General features: G+C 44.4%; 1 protein-coding gene across 1 annotated transcript in view; it reads left to right on the forward strand.

Annotated features, from left to right (window-relative positions):
* The first annotated feature begins 1535 nt into the window (after positions 1–1535).
* The window catches only part of SLC26A11 (solute carrier family 26 member 11), a 76133-nt gene continuing 57185 nt past the window's right edge, over positions 1536–20483 (forward strand). Inside the window, exons 1-3 of the mRNA XM_082273040.1 lie at positions 1536–1779; positions 14442–14634; positions 14719–14804. Of these exons, the coding sequence (XP_082129166.1) occupies positions 1558–1779; positions 14442–14634; positions 14719–14804 (501 nt within the window). The 5' untranslated portion in view covers positions 1536–1557. The remainder of the gene's footprint in view (positions 1780–14441; positions 14635–14718; positions 14805–20483) is intronic.

A 20483-nucleotide genomic window follows, 5' to 3' on the forward strand; every position in this document is an offset into this window, starting at 1 on the left:
ACAGGAGCCAGAAGGAGCAGACTGGAGCGGAGGTCAAGGGACAAGCCGAGGTCGGTGCAGGCGGAGAGCAGAGGATAGTCAGGACAAACCGGGTCTGGCACTGGTAAACAGGATACAGGTAGCAGGTTCAAGTCAACAAGGCTGAAGACAAAGCAGCACTGAACCTGTGTGCTGATCCAGCTTAAATAGTGCTCTTACTTGATGAGAAGGGTGGAGCCAGGATTAGCCTGTGAGTTTAACTCATCCTCTGCCAGAGCCTTTCTGACAAAACCTCTTCTTACACATGCGCTCTGAAGGAATGGCCGCTGGTGCCGCTCCTTCAGAGCCCCGTGCCGTCATCGTCGGCTTCCGCGCGCATGCGGGGGAGTGACGTCAGCGCTGCTCCGGCCAATCAGATGTCCGGATGCCGCGATCCCGGAAGACGGGTGACTGGACATGTCGCCCATCATACAGGTAAGCGGGCGGCACGGCGGGGGCTCATTGTAAGGTAAGTATTTCATAATGAGCTAGTATGCAATGCATACTAGCTCATTATGTGTTTCTCTTTCAGGTTGCAAAAAAAAAACATAGGAACAATAGCACTAATGAATCCCTAATTAGTAACTGAAAACAAAGGGATTGGAAAACTATATTTTCGTAACCACGTGCTTTAATGATTGGTTAAGAATTTGAACTATGCACCTTTTATATTAGGGACGAGTGGGAAAGTGGGAAGAGTAAATGGGAGAAGTATTGGTAAAGAGAGGGAGGTTGGGAGGAAGGGGGGGAGGAAATGCATGCCAATGGTGATCAGTCATTATTGTTTAGTCAATGTCTTGTACCAGGATGACCAAGGGTTCCATAATTGTCTCATTTTAAGGTATGTATGGACATCTTTGGCTAAGAGTAATTCATATTCACTGTGAGTTTGTATTTTTAAGATAGTGGAATTAATATCTGGTGGTCGAAGGTTAACTTTTTAATGTATTTTATTCTCTTGGGCGTCTGCTTTCAGAAAATATAAAATATTTGGGGGGTTTGTGTAATCTTCAGGTCTAAAATGATTTTGTGTAAAAAAAAAAAAATGCACAAACGACTCTGGTGGTGAAAGGGTTAAAGGATAAGTTCACCTTCGGGAACATGTTACATGTCCCACCTGTAGGATTTGTTAGTTAAAAAAAAATGGCTCCTAACTTTTTTAGCTGGATCCTAGATTCAAAGCAAATTTGTTAAGCCCTGAGTTTAAAGATATATATTGTCTCTAACTAAACATTGACAGCCTGAATTAGGTGCTAGTAGTGCCTAAAAGAATATTTCAGGGTTAAAAGTTTTATTCATCAGTTGAATTTATTCAATAAGGAAATGAAAATGCAAAGAGTAACAAGCATAGATAAAGCGTCTTAACCAATAGTTATTTGGTTTCACTTAAATTGGACCAGGCTTTGAATAGGTTACTATGGAATACTGTATTTTGGACCACCACTGTTGTTTGCCTTATTTCATAATTGAATTGTGTGTACAAGCATAACAAATTTCTTTTCTCTTTACAAAGGGATGACGTGAGCGGGATCAGCAAATATGAATTGGCTGGGTGACCAGCAGGGAAGAAGGATCAATGCTGGAGTACTGGCCAGATGTTGCTCTTGGGAGGCATTCCAAAGGAAATTCCCATTCCTGTCCTGGTTACCAAACTATTCTCTGCAATGGCTACAGCTTGATATCATTGCTGGATTTACAGTTGGACTTACAGTGGTGCCCCAGGCTCTTGCTTATGCAGAGGTAGCAGGCCTACCTGTGGAGGTAAAAAACACTTCAGATATGTTTTTTTGGATTCAAGACCTTTCTCTGATTTTTATCTTCTCAGTTTTATTTATTAAGGTGTCTTTCCCCCTTACAGTAAACTTTAACCACTTGACAAATTGACGTATATATACGTCACTATCCTGTGGCCGGCTTGTGAGCCAATAGCGGGCGAGCGCGCGCCCGCCCCGACTCGTTCACTAAGGAGTCAGTGCGTGTGACCGGCGGACCCGATGTCCACCGGTCACTCGGCGATCGTCGGTAGAGAGGGAGAAAGGCAGGCAGCTAATGTAAACAAGCCACCTGTCATTCTCCCCTGTGTAAAAATGGAGATCAGACGGTTCTACTATGTAGGACCGTTGATCTCTGTTTTTACAATAGGAGACATGTCCCATCACAGTTAGAAGCACGCCCCTAGGACACACTTAACCCCTCCCTCTCCAATACAGTTAACCCCTTCCCTGCCAGTGTCATTTTACAGTAACAGTGCATATGTATAGCACTGATTAGTGTAGAAATGTCACTGGTAACCCCAAAAGTGTCAAAAATGTCAGTCAAGGGTCCGATCTGTCCGCCGCAATGTCACAGTCCCGCAAAAAAAATCGCAGATCGCCACCATTACTCGTTAAAAAAAAAAAACACCAAAAATGACAGAAATCTTTCCCTTTGTTAGTAAACGCGATAACTTTTGCGCAAACCAATCAAAATACGCTTTTTGCGATTTTTTTTTTTTTTTTTTTTTTTACCAAACATATGTAGCATAAAAGAAATTGGCCGAAAATGTTAAAAAAATTTAGATTTTTACATTTTTTTGGGGAATTTCATATAAAAAATGTGAAAAATATTGTTATTTTTGCAAAATTGTCGCTCTTTTTTTGTTTATAGCGCATGATCAAAAAATCGCACAGGTGATCAAATACCACCAAAAGAAAGCTCTGTTTGTGGGGAAAAAAAGTACGTCAAATTAGTTTAGGTACAGCATCGCACGACCGCGCAATGGTCCGTTAAACTCACGCAGTGCCTAATCGCAAAATAGGGCCTGCTCAGGAGGGGGGTAAAATCTACCGGGGCTTAAGTGGTTAAGAAACCAACACTATATGTTTTCCCATTCACACAGAACACCTCAAAAAACATTTTAACAAGTCAGGGAACTTATTAGGGTGGGACTTGATTGCCTTGCTAATCTCTCCAATAGCGAATGGGAGAGTCAGCTGTGAGCCAAAAGAAAGGGGTTAAACTAATGTTTGCCTTTTGTGTGTTGAGGAGTGTTTGGGTCCTCTTCAAATTCAAAAAATTGTAGTAAGTAATTAATGTATTTGCCATTTCCAGTGATTTTCCATTTTCGTGATCCTCCTCTTCTCAGGCCATCTGCTGGCGCTCCTGACAACTCCCCCCTGCTGAGTGCCCCCATAGCAAGCTGTTTGCTGTGGGGGCACTCGTGTGTGTGCTCCCTACTGGACTGCCTCTGTATGTCCATTAGACACATAGAGCGTGTCTCGGCCCCATCCACCACCCCCTCCTCACTGGCTGTAATTCACAGCAGCGGGATCCATTGGCCTTTGTGTCTCAACCAATGAGGAGGCAGAGACCCGGGGGAGCTTCTTCTCTTGCACATCGCTGGATCAGGCTCAGGTGAGTATAGAGGGGGCTGAGGAGGGAGATGCACACTGAAGGATTTTTACCTTTTTAGGCTTTAGAGCCACTCTAAACCAAAACTTTATCCATAACAACTTGCTTCTTGCTGGACACTGCCATTTTGCTGAAGCCCAGAGCCCCAAACAGCAATAAATCATAAAGCCCAAAAAAACAGCTGATTAACCGGTTTAAAAAAACAGTTACATTCCTGGAATGCTGGGATTGCTAACTGTCACATTTGCTTGTGTCCTCAACCAAACTGTCAAACCAATAAATGGCTGGTGTCAAAACTGATCACATGTGAAGCACCATGGCAGTTGCAGATCAAACAGAAGCAGCTTCCTGGGCTGTAAAGGATAGGAGGGTTTAATTCTGCTTTAAGGCTGTCAGCAGATCATCCTCCACAAACTTATCAGTGCCTAAAAGTATTAAAATCCAGTATTATTATACAGTATAGACACTTATTTTTATTGTTTACATAGCTATACCTGCATAATGGGCCAGCCTGAAGTGATCTAGCAGGACTTAAAGCAGAGTTCCACCTCCCTCTCCACCCCCTCCAAAAATTAAAAGTCAGCAGTTACACATTCTGTAGCTGCTGACTTTTAATATTAGGACACTTACCTGTCCTGGAGTCCAGCAATATCGGCACCGCAGCCGATGTTTCCAACGGCTGTCAGGTGCTGCCGCCGCCATTGCCGGTAAGGGAATCCGGCGGTGAAGCCTTGCGGCTTCACGGACGGCTCCCTACTGCGCATGCACGAAGCGCGCTGTGCATTCCTTTTGGCTCGGCGGCGGAGGAGGGAGGAGGGGGCTGAACTTCTGAGGGACGGCGCCGCAGCACCGTATCCCGGAAGTGGGGAAGGGTACTTGTCAAAAACAGGTACCCGTTCCCCCCCACCCCCCTGAAAGGTGCCAAATGTGGCACCGGAGGTAGGGAGGAAACAAAAGAGCGGAAGTTCTACTTTTGGGTGGAACTCCGCTTTAAGTTCCATTTTAGGTAATAGAACTCTAACTTCAGGTCTATGAAAGGTCAATTAGAAATTGTAGGGAGAGCTTCATTTTTTTTTCCTGGGTATTGAGCTAAGCTGGACCAATGTAAGAATTCAGCTTTAAGGCTCCTTTCACACAGGCTGTGCGCCCGACGGTGGGGGATCGATCTGCCGATCCCTGCTGCGCAGGCGGATGAGAGCTCCGTCTCCGCTCTGTGTGCAGAGACGGAGCTGTCAGATCTCCGCTGTCCTCTATGGGGAGATCGGTTAAGAACGGACCGCCTGTCCATTCTCATCCAATCCCATCTGATCCGATCCTCCAGACGGATGGAAAATAGGGTTTCCATTCGTCCGGATTTCACGGACAGGATCGGAAGCAGATAGTAGCGAGTGTCAGCGGACATGTCACCGCTGACATCTGCTGCCCCATAGGGGTGCATGGAGCATCCAATCGGGTCCACCTGAAAAACTGACAGGGGGGATCGGATCGGGATCGCCCGTGTGAAAGGGGCCTAACAGTTGTTCCAATTATTCCTACTTTGTTTAAAAAATATATATATATACATACATACAGCGTGTGTATGCGTGTGTGTACACTATTGGGGTACACACTACATTACCAAAAGTATTGGGATGCCTACCTTTACATTGCACATGAACATGAACTTTAATGTTAGTCCGTAGGGTTCAATATTGAGTTGGCCACCCTTTGCAGCTTTAACAGCTTCAACTCTTCTGGGAAGGCTGTCCACAAGGTTTAGGAGTGTGTCTATGGGAATGTTTGACCATTCTTCCAGAAGTGCATAGGTCAGGTACTGATGTTGGAGAGAAGGCCTGGCTCGCAGTCTCCACACTGATTCATCCAAAAGGTATTTTATTGGGTTGAGGTCAGGACTCTGTGCAGGCCAAGTTCCTCCACCACAAACTCGCTCATCAATGTCTTCATGGACCTTGCTTTGTGCACTGGTGCAGGTCCCCCACCCTGAACACATGTGACAGACGTGAAAGGGTCTGGAGAAGCCATGGAGAGCGTTATGCTGCCTGTAACATCCTTCAGCATGACCGGTTTGGTGGTGGGTCAGGGATGATATGTGGAGGCATATCCATGGAAGGATGCACAGCTCTCCACAGGCTAGACAATGGTATCAGCATAAAATCCTTGGATGCATTGTCAAACCCTACGCTGGTGGGTCCTGGGTTTCTACTGGTGCAAGACAATGCCCTGCCTCATGTGGGGAGAGTATGCAGCCAGTTCCTGGAGGATGAAGAAACCGATACCATTGAATGACCCCCCCCCCCCCCCCCACACTCACCTGACCTAAATCCAATAGAACACCTCTGGGACCTTATGTTTCGGTCCATCCGACGCCGTTAGGTTGCACCTCTGTTTGGGAGGTCAGTGGTGCCCTGGTCCAAATCTAGGACGAAATACCCCAGGACACCATCCATCGTCTCACGTGGGGCCATAAAAACTACCGAGTACCATTTTGAGTTGCTGCAATGAAATTTTAGCAAAATGGACTAGCCTGCTGCATAATTTTTTCACTTTGATTTTCGGGGGGTGTCTGAATTCAGGCCTCTGTAGGGTGATAATTTTCATTCCATCAAACAATGTGGCATAGAGATATTCCGCATGATATTTTTTTGAGCAGTATGTGTATGTATATTGAAAATCTTAAAAACAGTGCTGTGCTAGATATAAACAGTAGCGAGATATGATGTAAAATACATAAAAAAACATTCATATGTCTCAGTGAAATAAAAAATGTGCAAATTATTGAAATTTTCAAAACAATGCTGCGCCAGATATAGACCGTGACACAATAAATATACAATTCATAAATTAAAAACATTCATATAAAGTATCTCAGTGACAAAATTGAGTCATGTGCAAAATATATAAATGTAAAAGTCCATAAACAGAAAATCCAATCAAATCATTCAATAAAATCCACCATCCATGTATGGGATCATAGTAAGTGCTCTGTGCTCATCCACCACCTGTGCTTTCCAGTTTCTCACCTCACATTCTGACCCGTTTCACTAGCGGGTCAGAATCAGCTGTTCCCTTCTGGGATAATGGCAATCTGATGGAGCTGACGGATGGTATGCTCATAGGTAATTCCCACAGCATTGGTGTGAATCCATGATATGTTAACCTCCCTGGCGGTATAATTATTTCAGATTTTAGGTGCTGAAAGCGGTACCATTATTTGCATGGAAATCGGTTCTGTACATTTTAAAACTGCCCTTCCCCTGCGATCCCCCCTCCGTCCTTCTTCTGTCCTCCCCCCTCTGTCCTCCCGCTATCCTCCCCCCTCCGTCCTCCTGCTCTGTGTTCGGCCGATGCTGGCACCTGTCTTCCGCTTCCCTTCCCTGCGAGCGTTGCGGCGCAGGGGGGGTGGAACCGGCGGCCAATTCAAAAGTGTAAATACACCAAATGACATGAAACAAAGCTGTGATCCTAACTGATTACACTGTCTCATGTCATTTCACCACAGGATTGCACCTGGTGACTTTTCCAGTGGAAAATAGAGAACGACCATGGTGTCCAAAAAGCATTTTTTTTTGCGCAAAAACGCTTTTAGACGAACTGGAAAACAGCGACAGCAAAACGGAGTTACTTGAAGAACTGAACGATAGTGATTCGTGGGAAAATTCGTCATCAGGTACGGAAAGTGACGACAGCGACGATTCTGATGTCTCTTTCTGGCACATAGCTCCATTGGAAATTCTGAAGAATCATTTAATATACTTCCCAAACGGAGCGATGTGCCAGAAAGAGACATCAGAATCGTCCCTGTCGTCACTTTCCGTACCTGATGGTGAATTTTCCCATGAATCACTATTGCTCAGTTCTTCAAGTAACTCAGTTTCGCTGTCGCTGTTTTCCAGTTCGTCTAGAAGCGCTTTTGCGCAAAAAAAAAAAAAACGCTTTTTGGACACCAGGCACAAAGCACTGGAAAATCACAGGCAGGGCACTGGAAAAGCCACCAGGTGAAATCCTGTGGTGAAATGGCATGATACAGTGTAATCCATTAGGATCACAGCTTTGTATCATCTCATTTAGTGTTTTTACACTTTTGAATTTTCCGCCGGTTCCACCCCCTGCATCGCAACGCTCACAGGGAAGGGAAGTGCCGGCAATCGACCGTGCACAGAGCGAGGAGAGAGTGTGAGGAGGACGGCAAGGCATGGTGAGTAACATTCTGGGGTAATCCTGAGTGTGGCTCGAGGTTACCGTTTTTGGTACTGAAAATTAACCCCGAGCCACACTCAGGAATACCGCCAGGGAGGTTAAAAGATGAAAGAGAAAATCTAGTGCTCTCTATAAATTAAACTTTAGTTTATTGTACAAATAGGTTCTTAACAACTCGCAAGAGAGGAACTATAGGCAGTGCGGACTAGCAAGGCGTGCTGTGTGTCTCTCGTGGTAGCTGCGTTGTAACGCTGACCGACCGGGGCGGAGCACTAGATTTTCTCTTTCATCTTTTAACATATGGATTCACACCAATGCTGTGGGTATTACCTATAGGCATACCATCAGTCAGCTCCATCAGATTGCCATTATCCCAGAAGGGAACAGCTGATTCTGACCCGCTGGTGAAACGGGTCAGAATGTGAAGTGAGAGACTGGAAAGCACAGGTGGTGGATGAGCACAGAGCACTTACTATGATCCCATACATGGATGGTGAATTTTATTGAATGATTTGATTGGATTTTCTGTTTATGGACTTTTACATTTATATATTTTGCACACGACTCAATTTTGTCACTGAGATACTTTATATGAATGTTTTGTATGTATTTCACATCATATCTCGCTACTGTTTATATCTGGTGCAGCACTATTTTTAAGCTTTTTCAATTGCTTTTTTTGTATGATGATAAAACACGATTAGTGATAGCAGCCAGTTAGTATATATATATTTATTCACAGCATTCACATCAAGGAGATTGCGCTGATTTTATTTTCAATTTTTTGTGTATGTGTATACACTGCTCAAAAAAATGAAAGGAACACTTTGAAAACACATCAAATCTCAATGTAGAAAAATATCATGCTGGATATCAATACTGATATGGGCTGGGTAATGTAATTAACCACATTAAGACCACCCGCCTAACATTTACTGCGGCGGGCTGCCTCTCCTGCACGAACTGACGTAGCCCTACGTCGGCCGCTCGCATGGTGCTGGGGGGCAAGCAACGGGGATGCCGACGCACGTGGCTGTTGCCCGCGATTGCCACTGGGCACTCGCAATCGCTCCCCGCTGAGAGAGGATGGTCAGCTGATGTAAACACAGCTGACCGTTCTTCTCTCTGGAATGATCACAGAGCACCTGTGATCCTTCTATATAGGAACACAGGTCTCTGTGATCATTTCACAAGCCTCTCCCCCCACAGTTAGAAAACACTCCCCTAGGCTCAAACTTAACCCTTTGATCACCCCTAAGTTAACCCCTTCCCTGCCAGTGCCATTATTACAGTAACAGTGCATATTTTTAGTACTGATTACTGTAGTAATGTCACTGGTCCCCCCAAAAGTGTCAAAAATATCAGTTAGGGGTCTGATCTGTCTGCCGCAATGACGCAGTCCCGCTAAAAATCGCAGATTGCCACCATTACTAGTAAAAATAAATCAATAAAACAACATAAATCTTTTCCCTAGTTTGTAGACTTCATAACATTTGCGTAAACTAATCAAAATACGCTTATTGCGTTTTTGATTTTTTTTGTTTACCAAAAACCTGTAGTACAAATTGGCCTAAAAGGATGAAAAATTTAGATTTTTAGGGAATGTTATATAACCAAATGTAAAAAATATTTGTTTTTGTTTTTTGTTTTTTTTTTTTTCAGAATTGTCGCTTTTTTTTTTTTATAGAGCAAAAAATAAAAAATTGCACAGGTGATTAAATACCACCCAAAAAAAAGGCTCTATTTGTGGGAAAAAAAGGACATCAATTTCATTAGGGTACAGCGTCGTACAACCGCGCAAATCTCCGTTAAAGTAACGCAGTGCCGAATCGCAAAAAATGGCCTGGTCATTAAGGGTGCAAATCCCTATGGCCTAGAAGTGGTTAAAATGATCAACCTAAAGATGGCTGAATTTAAAGACACCGCGAAAATCAAAGTAAAAAGAATTATGCAGCAGGCTAGTCCACTTTGCTGAAATTTCATTGTAGCAACTCAGAATGGTACTCAGTACTTTGTATGGCCCCCATATGCTTGTATGCATGCCTGACAATGCCGGGGCATACTCCTAATGAGACAACAGTTGGTGTCTGGGGGTATTTCCTCCCAGATCTGGACCAGCGCATCACTGAGCTCCTGAACAGACTGAGGTGCAACCTGACGGCATTGGATGAACCGAAACAGAATGTCCCAGAGGTGTTCTATTTGATTTAGGTCAGGCGAGTGTGGGGGCCATTCAATGGTATTAATTCATTCATCCTCCAGGAACTGGCTGCATACTCTCACCACATAAGGCCGGGCATTGTCATGCACCAGAAGAAACCCAGGACCCACCAGTGTAGGGTCTGACAATGGGTCCAAGGATTTCATGCCAATACCATTGTCTAGCACCGGGGTCCTCAATAGGCGGACTCCGGGCCGCCTCCGGACCCACACGGATTAAAATCTGGACCGCCGAAGCGGTCTGCTTCCTTCTGTCTCAGCGGGGGACAGAATGGAGAGGATCGGGAGGATCGGACTGGCTGTGTTTAGCGCTGCATGATTACAAAAAGCCGAGTACAAGTTCTTCTGCGGCGGAGAGGATGTCCTACAAAGTCCCGCCTCCTGGGCCGGCTGTTACCTATGATAGACAGAACACTGGTGACGTCTATCATAGGAGCCAGTGTCCAGGAGGCGGGACTTTGTAGGACATCCTCTCCGTCGGGTAAGAAGAACTTGTACTCGGCTTTTTGTAATCATGCAGCGCTAAACACAGCCACTCCGATCCTCTCAATTCTAACCCCCCCCCCCGCTGATGACAGAAGGAAGCAGACCTCGGCGGTCCAGATTAATGGGGGCACGCACACTGGTCACTGCATTATTGGGGGCACAAACACTGGTCACTCTGCATTATTGGGGGCACGCACACTGGTCACTGCATTATTGGGGGCACAAACACTGGTCACTGCATTATTGGGGGCACGCACACTGGTCACTCTGCATTATTGGGGGCACGCACACTGGTCACTCTGCATTATTGGGGGCACAAACACTGGTCACTCTGCATTATTGGGGGCACAAACACTGGTCACTGTATTATTGGGGGCACAAACACTGGTCACTGCATTATTGGGGGCACGCACACTGGTCACTCTGCATTATTGGGGGCACAAACACTGGTCACTCTGCATTATTGGGGGCACAAACACTGGTCACTCTGCATTATTGGGGGCACAAACACTGGTCACTCTGCATTATTGGGGGCACAAACACTGGTCACTCTGCATTATTGGGGGCACAAACACTGGTCACTCTGCATTATTGGGGGCACGCACACTGGTCACTCTGCATTATTGGGGGCACGCACACTGGTCACTCTGCATTATTGGGGGCACAAACACTGGTCACTGCATTATTGGGGGTACACACACTGGTCACTGCATTATTGGGGGCACACACACTGGTCACTCTGCATTATTGAGGGCACACACACTGGTCACTCTGCATTATTGGGGGTACACACACTGGTCACTCTGCATTATTGAGGGCACACACACTGGTCACTCTGCATTATTTGGGGCACACACACTGGTCACTCTGCATTAATGGGGGCACACACACGGTTGCTCTGCATTAATGGGGGCACGCACATGGTCACTCTGCATTAATGGGGGCACGCACATGGTCACTCTGCATTAATGGGGGCACGCACATGGTCGCTCTGCATTAATGGGGACACGCTCTGCATTAATAGGGGCACACACATGGTCGCTCTGCATTAATGGGGGCACACACATGGTCGCTCTGCATTAATGGGGACACCCTCTGCATTAATGGGGGCACACACATGGTCGCTCTGCATTAATGGGGGCACGCACATGGTCGCTCTGCATTAATGGGGACACGCTCTGCATTAATGGGGGCACACACATGGTCGTTCTGCATTAACGGGGGCACACACATGGTCACTCTGCATTAATGGGGGCACGCACATGGTCGCTCTGCATTAATGGGGGCACGCACATGGTCACTCTGCATTAATGGGGGCATGCACACTGGTTGCTTTTCATTAATGGGGGCACGCACAATGGTCGCTCTGCATTGGATGGGGGCAAGTTTTGGGGAATGCCTTTTTTTGTTGTTGGCGTTCTGTATTTGGAATTTGACGGTCACTTTTCCGGACCTCGGACTGAATGGAAAATTTGTAAGTGGACCTTTCAAGTTTACATTTGAGTACCCCTGGTCTAGCATGTGGAGGTCTGTGCATCCCTCCATGTATCTGCCTCCCCAGACCATCACTGACCCACCACCAAACTGGTCATGCTGAATGATGTTACAGGCAGCATAACGCTCTCCGCGGCTTCTCCAGACCCTTCCACGTCTGTCACATGTGCTCAGGGTGACCCTGCTCTCATCTGTGAAAAGCACAGCAATCGAGCTCCACAGTGCCGGGCAGTGAGCACAGGGCCCACTAGAGGACGTCGGCCCCTCAGGCCACCCTTATGCAGTCTGTTTCTGATTCTGACTTTCTGATTGTTTGATCAGAGACATTCACACCAGTGGCCTGCTGGAGGTCATTTTGTAGGGCTCTGGCAGTGCTCATCCTGTTCCTCCTTGCACAAAGGAGCAGATACCGGTCCTGCTGATGGGTTAAGGACCTTCTACAGCCCTGTCCAGCTGTCCTAGAGTAACTGCCTGTCTCCCGGAATCTCCTTCATGCTCTTGAGACAGTGCTGGGAGACACAGCAAACCTTCTGGTAATGGCAAGTATTGATGTGCCATCCTGGAGGAGTTGGACTCCTGTGCAACCTCTATAGGGTCCAGGTATCACCTCATACTACCAGTAGTGACACTGACCCCAGCCAAATGCAAAACTAGTGACAAACACTCAGAAAAGATGAGCAGGGAAAAAAAGTATGTAGCCTCCACCTGTAAAACCATTCCTGTTTTCCTCAAGTGTTCCTTTAAATTTTTGGAGCAGTGTGTGTATGTATGTATGTGTGTATATATGTATATATATATATATATATATATATATATATATATATATATATATATAAAATATCCAATAGCTGCCACCGCACACAAATCAGGGATAAAAAAAATGGGCCTGAATGCACAGCAGAGACTGCAGCACAAATAAACCAAAAAAGAGAGCAGCACTCATGGGTCTTGAAAGGTAAACGGACAATGACGGTTTTAATCACTGTTTCGACGAGGCACAAGTATCCTGAGGAAGATGACCTTGTGCCTCGTTGAAACGAGTGTGTGTGTGTATAAATATATAAATAAAATATATATATATATATATATATATATATATATATATATATATATATATATATATATATATATATATATATACACACATGCACACACTATCACACAAAAGTGAGTACACCCCTCACATTTTTGTGAATATTTTATTATATCTTTTCATGTGACAACACTGAAGAAATGACACTTTGCTACAATGTAAAGTAGTGAGTGTACAGCTTGTGTAACAGTGTAAATTTGCAGTCCCCTCAAAATAACTCAACAGACAGCCATTAATGTCTAAACTGCTGGCAACAAAAAAATCAGTTATTTTGAGGGTCATTTGGGTTGATTTCTAATAAAATATTTGCAAAGATGTGAGGGGTGTACTCACTTTTGTGAGAAACTGTGTGTGTGTGTGTGTGTGTGTGTGTGTGTGTGTGTGAGAAGCCTGCATTAATAAAGTATGCATACATGGGGTAAACCATTTCATACTACTAATGTATATTCTGTATATATGTATAAGTGAATAAGAAAAGATAAATGATCATGAATAGTACATATATAGATAGATATCTTCATAGATATCTTCAATCTTTCTTTATACAGTTAAATCTTTTTTTTAATTGAATGAATTATACTTTTTTTTTGGATCAGAAAATAATGTATTTCAGCTGAGACAGTTGTCCATTGGTGGATGTGGGAGATTATTTCCCTCCCTTGTCTTTTGCTTGACTAAAATTGTCGGATACAGTGGGGTAGATTTACTAAAAAGCTCTGCATGGTAGCCAAGCAGCTGCTAAATAATCTTGTTCAATTAAGCTTTGGCAATAAAACCTAGAAATGGATTGGTTTCCATGCAGAGATTTTGCACTCTCCAGTTTTTTAGTAAATAACCCCCCAAGGACAATGACAGCTGGTGACTGTCAAAGTACCCTAAGGCCCCTTTCACACAGGCGGACCGTTCAGATCCGCCTGCCCGTTTTTTTGGTGGATCTGAACGGTCCCCCCATGCATCTCTATGGGGGATCGGATGTCAGTGAAGACATGTCCGCTGACATCCGACCCGACCCGATCCGTCAAATCTGGACAGATGGAAACCCTATTTTCCATTCGTCCAGCGGATCGGATAGGATGGGATCGAATGAGAACGGACCGACGGTCCGTTCCCATCCGATTTCCCCAATAGAGATGCATGGGGAACTGACAGCTGTGTCTCCGCACACTGCGCGGAGACACAGCTGTCCTCCTCCTCCTCAGCGGGGGATCGGCGGCTTGATCCCCCGCTGAGAAAAACGGAATCTGTCCGACGGAGGGATAGTGTGAAAGGAGCCTTACAGTGGATGCAACTAATTGGATGCAGCCTTGATTCAGCCGTCAATGTTCTACCTGGCTCTTTCCATTTTTCAGTCCATTTTTTTAGAAGGATGTCGGACATGAACATGTCCACATGACCACCCACAAATCGGATTTTGGCCAGTTCATTAAGAACCTAATGAGATTCAGTCAGTATATGGCCAGCTTAAGGCATAACCTAAACTATGTGCGTGGAAAGTGGAAAAAAATATTTATTTATATGTATATATATTTTTTTTTTTTTGCAGTTTGGGCTTTACTCTTCCTTTGTTGGATGTTTTATTTATTGTCTGCTTGGAACAGCCAAGGATGTAACGTTGGGTCCCACAGCCATAATGTCCCTCCTTGTGGCAGTCTACACAGCTGGTGACAAATCATTGGCTATTTTGTTGGCATTCCTTTCAGGCTGCATTCAGCTGGTGATGGGGCTGTTACATTTTGGTGAGTTTGTTATTTTTTCCCCCTCACAAATCATGTTGCAAGCCTCAAATCAAACCATTAACAACATATTTTTTTCTTTCCCAGGTTTCCTTTTAGATTTTATATCCCATCCTGTCATCAAAGCCTTTACTTCAGCAGCAGCAGTTACTATCGGATTTAGCCAGGTTAAGGTATGTCTGTGTAAAAAAAAAAAAAACGGAATTTCTCTTTCGTTAATTGATGGACACAGCTCCTGATCTTCTTAACCATTGCATTATGCTGCCCCCTACAGGAAAGGGACACTAGGCAGAAAATAAGTCTGGCTACGCCTATGGGCAGTCCCAGGGGGTATACCCTCTCTCTGCTATAGGTAGTTTTTTTACTGCCTAGTCAGGAGTAAGGACCCAGTTCTTTGCTGGGATCTCTGGTCCTGGAAATTTTTCCCTTTAGATAGATTTTTTTTTTTGTTTTCCTGTGCGATCTACAATCAACTGCCGGACTGGGCGTCGGGCTGGATAATCTAGATTATATGCGAGGTCGCATACGACCGGGTCATGGCCTGAGTCACAGTGTTCCTCCTGGCCGATAGCCCCCCCCCCATTTCGATGGAGAGGAGGTTCTGTCTGGAGTGGTGCCCGTCTGGTTCTTGGTATGGTAAGTAACTGTCCCCTCCCTCCCCCTGGAGGGTTTTGGGGTAGACGCGGGCCCCTCCATGGGACAATCATACCCCCAGGTTCCCCTCCTTCCCATTTGGCAACCCCCCCTCATCGGTCTGGTGATCCGTGTGGGCCATCTCACCCCCCCCCCTCCTTCACTATGCTGGGGCTGTGGGGTGGTTTGGTCCACCTCCTGGGGTGGGGGCAGGGTGCTGTGCTGGCTGGGGGGGGGGGGGGGCTGTTCCTCATGTGGGGTCCTGCCCTGTGACATTTTCTGAGGCCCTGTATGCTTTATGCATGGTGGCCATGTTTGTGTAGTCGGGCGGCCAATCATTTTGCGGGGGTTTGCCATTGAAAATTGCGGTGGCCATGACAATGGAGCCCTCTGGGCGGCGATTTCGGCGGTGGGAGCCCCTCTTAATCAACTGGTGCTGACTCCTGGATCTTTTCACTTCCTGATCGCCACAGGTGGAATGTAGATTATCCTGCTGGCTGCAGGTGCCTATTTCTATATGTAAATGTCAGAGAGAAGGCGCTATCACACCTGGGGTAGCAGGGGTAGATATCTCTTTCCTAATACAATAGTGTGATAAAATATCTATACCTGTTAGTATACCCCAAAAAATCATAAGCGTTTGTCAAAAAAGCATAAAATGACATATAAAACAATACCTGGTTTTGAAACACCTTTAGTAGTACCCCTTGTAGGGTTCCACACTATCACCCACTGCATATACAGTTGTGCTCATAAGTTTACATACCCTGGCAGAATTTTAGGATTTCTTGGCCATTTTTCTGAGAATATGAATGATAACACAAAAACTTTTCTTTCACTCATGGTTAGTGTTTGGCTGAAGCCATTTATTATCAATCAGCTGTGTTTACTCTTTTTAAATCATAATGACAAAGGAAACTACCCAAATGACCCTGACCAAAAGTTTACATACCCTGGTGATTTTTGCCTGATAACATGCACACAAGTTGACACAAAGGCCCCTTTCACACAGGCGGACCGTTCAGAGCATCCTGTCCGATCCGTCAAATCTGGACAGGTGAAAACCCTATTTTCCATCCGTCCAGCGGATCGGATGGGATCGGATGAGAATGGACAGGCGGTCCGTTCCAATCCGATTCCCCCATAGAGAACAGCGGGATCTCACAGCTCTGTCTCCACACATAGTGCGGAGACAGAGCTGCCATCCGCCTGCTCAGCGGGGGATCGGCGGATCGATCCCCCCGCTGAGATAAACGGAGTCTGCCGACGGACCGCCAGGTGTGAAAGGGGCCAAAGGGGTTTGAATGGCTATTAAAGGTAATTATCCTCACCTGTGATCTGTTTGCTTGTAATTAGTGTGTGTGTATGTGTGTGTACGTTTCTGGACTCCTGACAGACCCTTGCATCTTTCATCCAGTGCTGCAACTAATCCGTTTCTGGATTCTGAGTTTTGGGGAAAGCAAAAGAATTGTCAAAGGATCTGTGGGAAAAGGTAGTTGAACGGTATAAAAAAGGAAAGGGATATAAAAAGATATCCAAGGAATTGAGAATGCCAATGAGCAGTGTTCAAACTCTAGTCAAGAAGTGGAAAATGAGGGGTTCTGTTGAAACCAAACCACGGTCAGGTAGACCAACTAAAATTTCAGCCACAACTGCCAGGAAAATTGTTCAGGATGCAAAGAAAAACCCACAAATAACTTCAGGTGAAATACAGGACTCTCTGAAAACATGTGGTGTGGCTGTTTCAAGATGCACAATAAGGAGGCATTTGAAGAAAAATGGGCTGCATGGTCGAGTTGCCAGAAGAAAGCCATTACTACGCAAATGCCACAAAGTATAAACAGCACAGAGACAAGCCTCAAACCCTCTGGCACAAAGTCATTTGGAGTGAGGAGACCAAAATTTAGCTTTTTGGCCACAACCATAAACGCTACATTTGGAGAGGAGTCAACAAGACCTAAGATGAAAGGTACACCATTCCTACTGTGAAACATGGAGGTGGATCGCTGATGTTTTAGGGATGTGTGAGCTACAAAGGCATAGGAAATGAACAGGTCTGAACTGATGGCAAGATGAATGCAGTATGTTATCAAAAAATACTGGAGGAAAATTTGCATTCATCAGCCCAGAAGCTGCGCATGGGACGTACTTTTCACAATCCAACATGACAATGATCCTAAACACAAGGCCAAGTCAACCTGTAATTGGCTACAGCAGAATAAAGTGAAGGTTCTGGAGTGGCCATCTCAGTCCAATCAATATCATTGAGCCACTCTGGGGAGATCTCAAACTTGCATTTCATGCAAGACAGCCCAAGAATTTACAGGGACTGGAGGCTTTTTGCCAGGAAGAATGGGCAGCTTTACTATCTGAGAGGATAAAGAGCCTCATCCACAAATACCACAAAATACTTCAAGCTGTCATTAATGTTAAAGGGGGCAATACACAGTATTAAGAACTGGGCTATGTAAACTTTTGATCAGGGTCATTTGGTTAGTTTCCTTTGTCATTATGATTTAAAAAGAGTAAACACAGTGGAGTGATAATAAATGGCTTCAGCCAAACACTAACCATGAGTGAAAGAAAAGTTTTTGTGTTATCATTCATATTCCCTAACAAATGGCCAATAAATCATAAATTCTGCCAGGGTATGTAAACTTATGAGCACAGCTGTACATACAATGCTATGGCTAATGGAAACAGCTAAATCCATATAGTGTAAATCCATAAGTGATGTGAATCCTACAACAAGAATGAAATGTGACAAAAAATGAATAGATCTCAAAGTGCTGAAAATGTTACTGAATGTCACCAGTGAAAATGACTGTGACAGTAATCTAAATTGCGTGTCATTCCAAGCTAATAGTGAAAAATTCATATCAAAGTTCACAAAACTTACATTTTGTGTCAACACAATAGTGACAGTTATATAAAGTCCGAACACCTTCTTAGTATAACTATTCGTGCTTCTTGTAAATAACAAATAAGAACTACCTGCGCCCCCTAGTGGGTACCAGCTGCTACCTCAAACTTGGAAGATTATAAACAAAATGAAGCACAAAAAAGGAGCGCTTAGTACAACAACTGCTTATGAAAAAAATATCAAATATAATAATTAATGTAAAAAACACAAGTCCATCAAATTGATGCCACTAAAGAGTGGACCGTGATTCAGATGATGACTATGAGATCTTCACCCAGTGTTCGGCACAAACAGGACAGTGTACGTGACCACCACCACACATGGACCCTTACCAACGGTAGAGGTGTTTAAAGCAGCAAGCGGATACGGGACCACTAAACCCTGTTCACAGTAAACCAACAGCTGCAGACCTCCATTTGTAAAAGAACTCTTTCAATATTGTATGCACCGGATCTGGCCCTTCTATGGATGCCTCCGCTCCTAGCAGCCTCATAGAGGGGAAAATACGAGAAGACCCATAGTGTAGTAGGTTTGATAAAGGTTTTATTTAAAATAGGTAGGTAAGCACTCACCATAAATCGGTAAAACAATAGCATGAAAAGACACAATCGTATCCAGGACAATGTTCCTCTGGTATAACCAAAAAGATGGCTGACCCAATACTTCTGGGTGTGACATATGACGCTTGGCAAGCTCCTCCCGACGCACTTCGTCACTACAACATCTTCAGGGGGCATGAATCCACCATATGCAAGTATAAAAACACAATGCACTCACCAGAGCCCCCAGAGACCACAGAGCTTTTAATCCACTGATGTGCAATACTTCTATGAGTGGCCACATTCTCTCATCAATTATAGGGTGTCAAAATAAACATGGAAGACAAATGTTTTAACAATCACAACCCTGCAGTAGTTGCACTTACTTAAAAATGTGCCCTGACTGGCACCAGCTTTATAGGCAGAAATGTCTAGTACATAGTAACCATGCCCAGGAACCTGCTCTCTGCGGCCTGCCCAACTCCTGCACTCAGAGTGCATCCCAGCCTTCCCGGAAGTGACGTCATAGGTTCATCACAGACGATAGAGGCAGCAACCAGACCTCAATGCATTTCGCTGCTAGGCATCTTCAGGAAATCTGGTTGAAGCCATTTACCGGAGATCTTTATAGTCACTGCCTCTATCCCATTGGTGCACTGCCGTTTGACGAATTCCCATCTAAATTATGCATCGATTGCGCTTACCCAAAGGGTTAAACGCAGCTCGTATATTGTGGCCTTATATTTTCTTATTCCAAATAAAAACTAAACATTAGGCATGTATGTGGTTTAGAAGACAGGGAAGGAACTGATCGTTGTATACTGACTTGTACATTTCCCTAAGCTGGTCCCGTTCCTATAGCACTTATTAATATATACCATACCGTAAAAAGACATGTAAAACAACAATATTACACAACAAAATATCCCACTTTATCTCTTAAACTATAAAAACATCAAAACATCATACTCAAGGACATAATATCCATTGCCTATGTATCAGCTCCCCCTAGTGACTAAATAAGTATATGTAATCTCCTCTTTCCCAAAGAAGATAGGTGTAATTGTCCAATAATCCCCCTACATCCCCATGTATGTCCCCCTACTTCCCCACATTCCCAGAGGTGCAGCCAACAGAGTGCAGTGTGTCTCCTATTTAATATATATCTCCTTGCAAATATATTCCTATAACTTTATTCCTCCACTTTACATTTGTGACGAGAGAATGTGGCCACTCATAGAAGTATTGCACATCAGTGGATTAAAAGCTCAGTGGTCCCTGGGGGCTCTGGTGAGTGCATTGTGTTTTTATACTGGCACGTGGTAGAGCACTGGATTAATTTACAAGAAGCACAAATATTTATACTAAGACGGTGTTTGGACTTTATATAACTGTCACTATTGTGTTGACACAAAATTTAAGTTTTGTGGACTTTGACATGAATTTTTCACTATTGGCTCGGAATGACACGCAATTTAGATTACTGTCACACTCATTTTTACTGGTGACATTCAGTATCATTTTCAGCACTTTTAGATCTATTCATTTTTTTGCCACATTTAATTTTTGTTGTAGGATTCACATCACTTATGGATTTACACTATATGGATTGAGCTGTTTTCAAAGCCAAAGCATTGTATGTATGCATTCGTGGGTGATAGTGTGGAAATCCACAAGGGGTACTACCAAAGGTTTTTCAATACCAGGTATTGGTTTATATGTCATTTTATGTTTTTGGACAAGTGCTTAAGATTTTT

The sequence above is a fragment of the Pelophylax lessonae genome (genome assembly GCF_965119305.1).
Source record: "Pelophylax lessonae genome assembly, chromosome: 11".
NCBI lineage: Eukaryota > Metazoa > Chordata > Amphibia > Anura > Ranidae > Pelophylax > Pelophylax lessonae.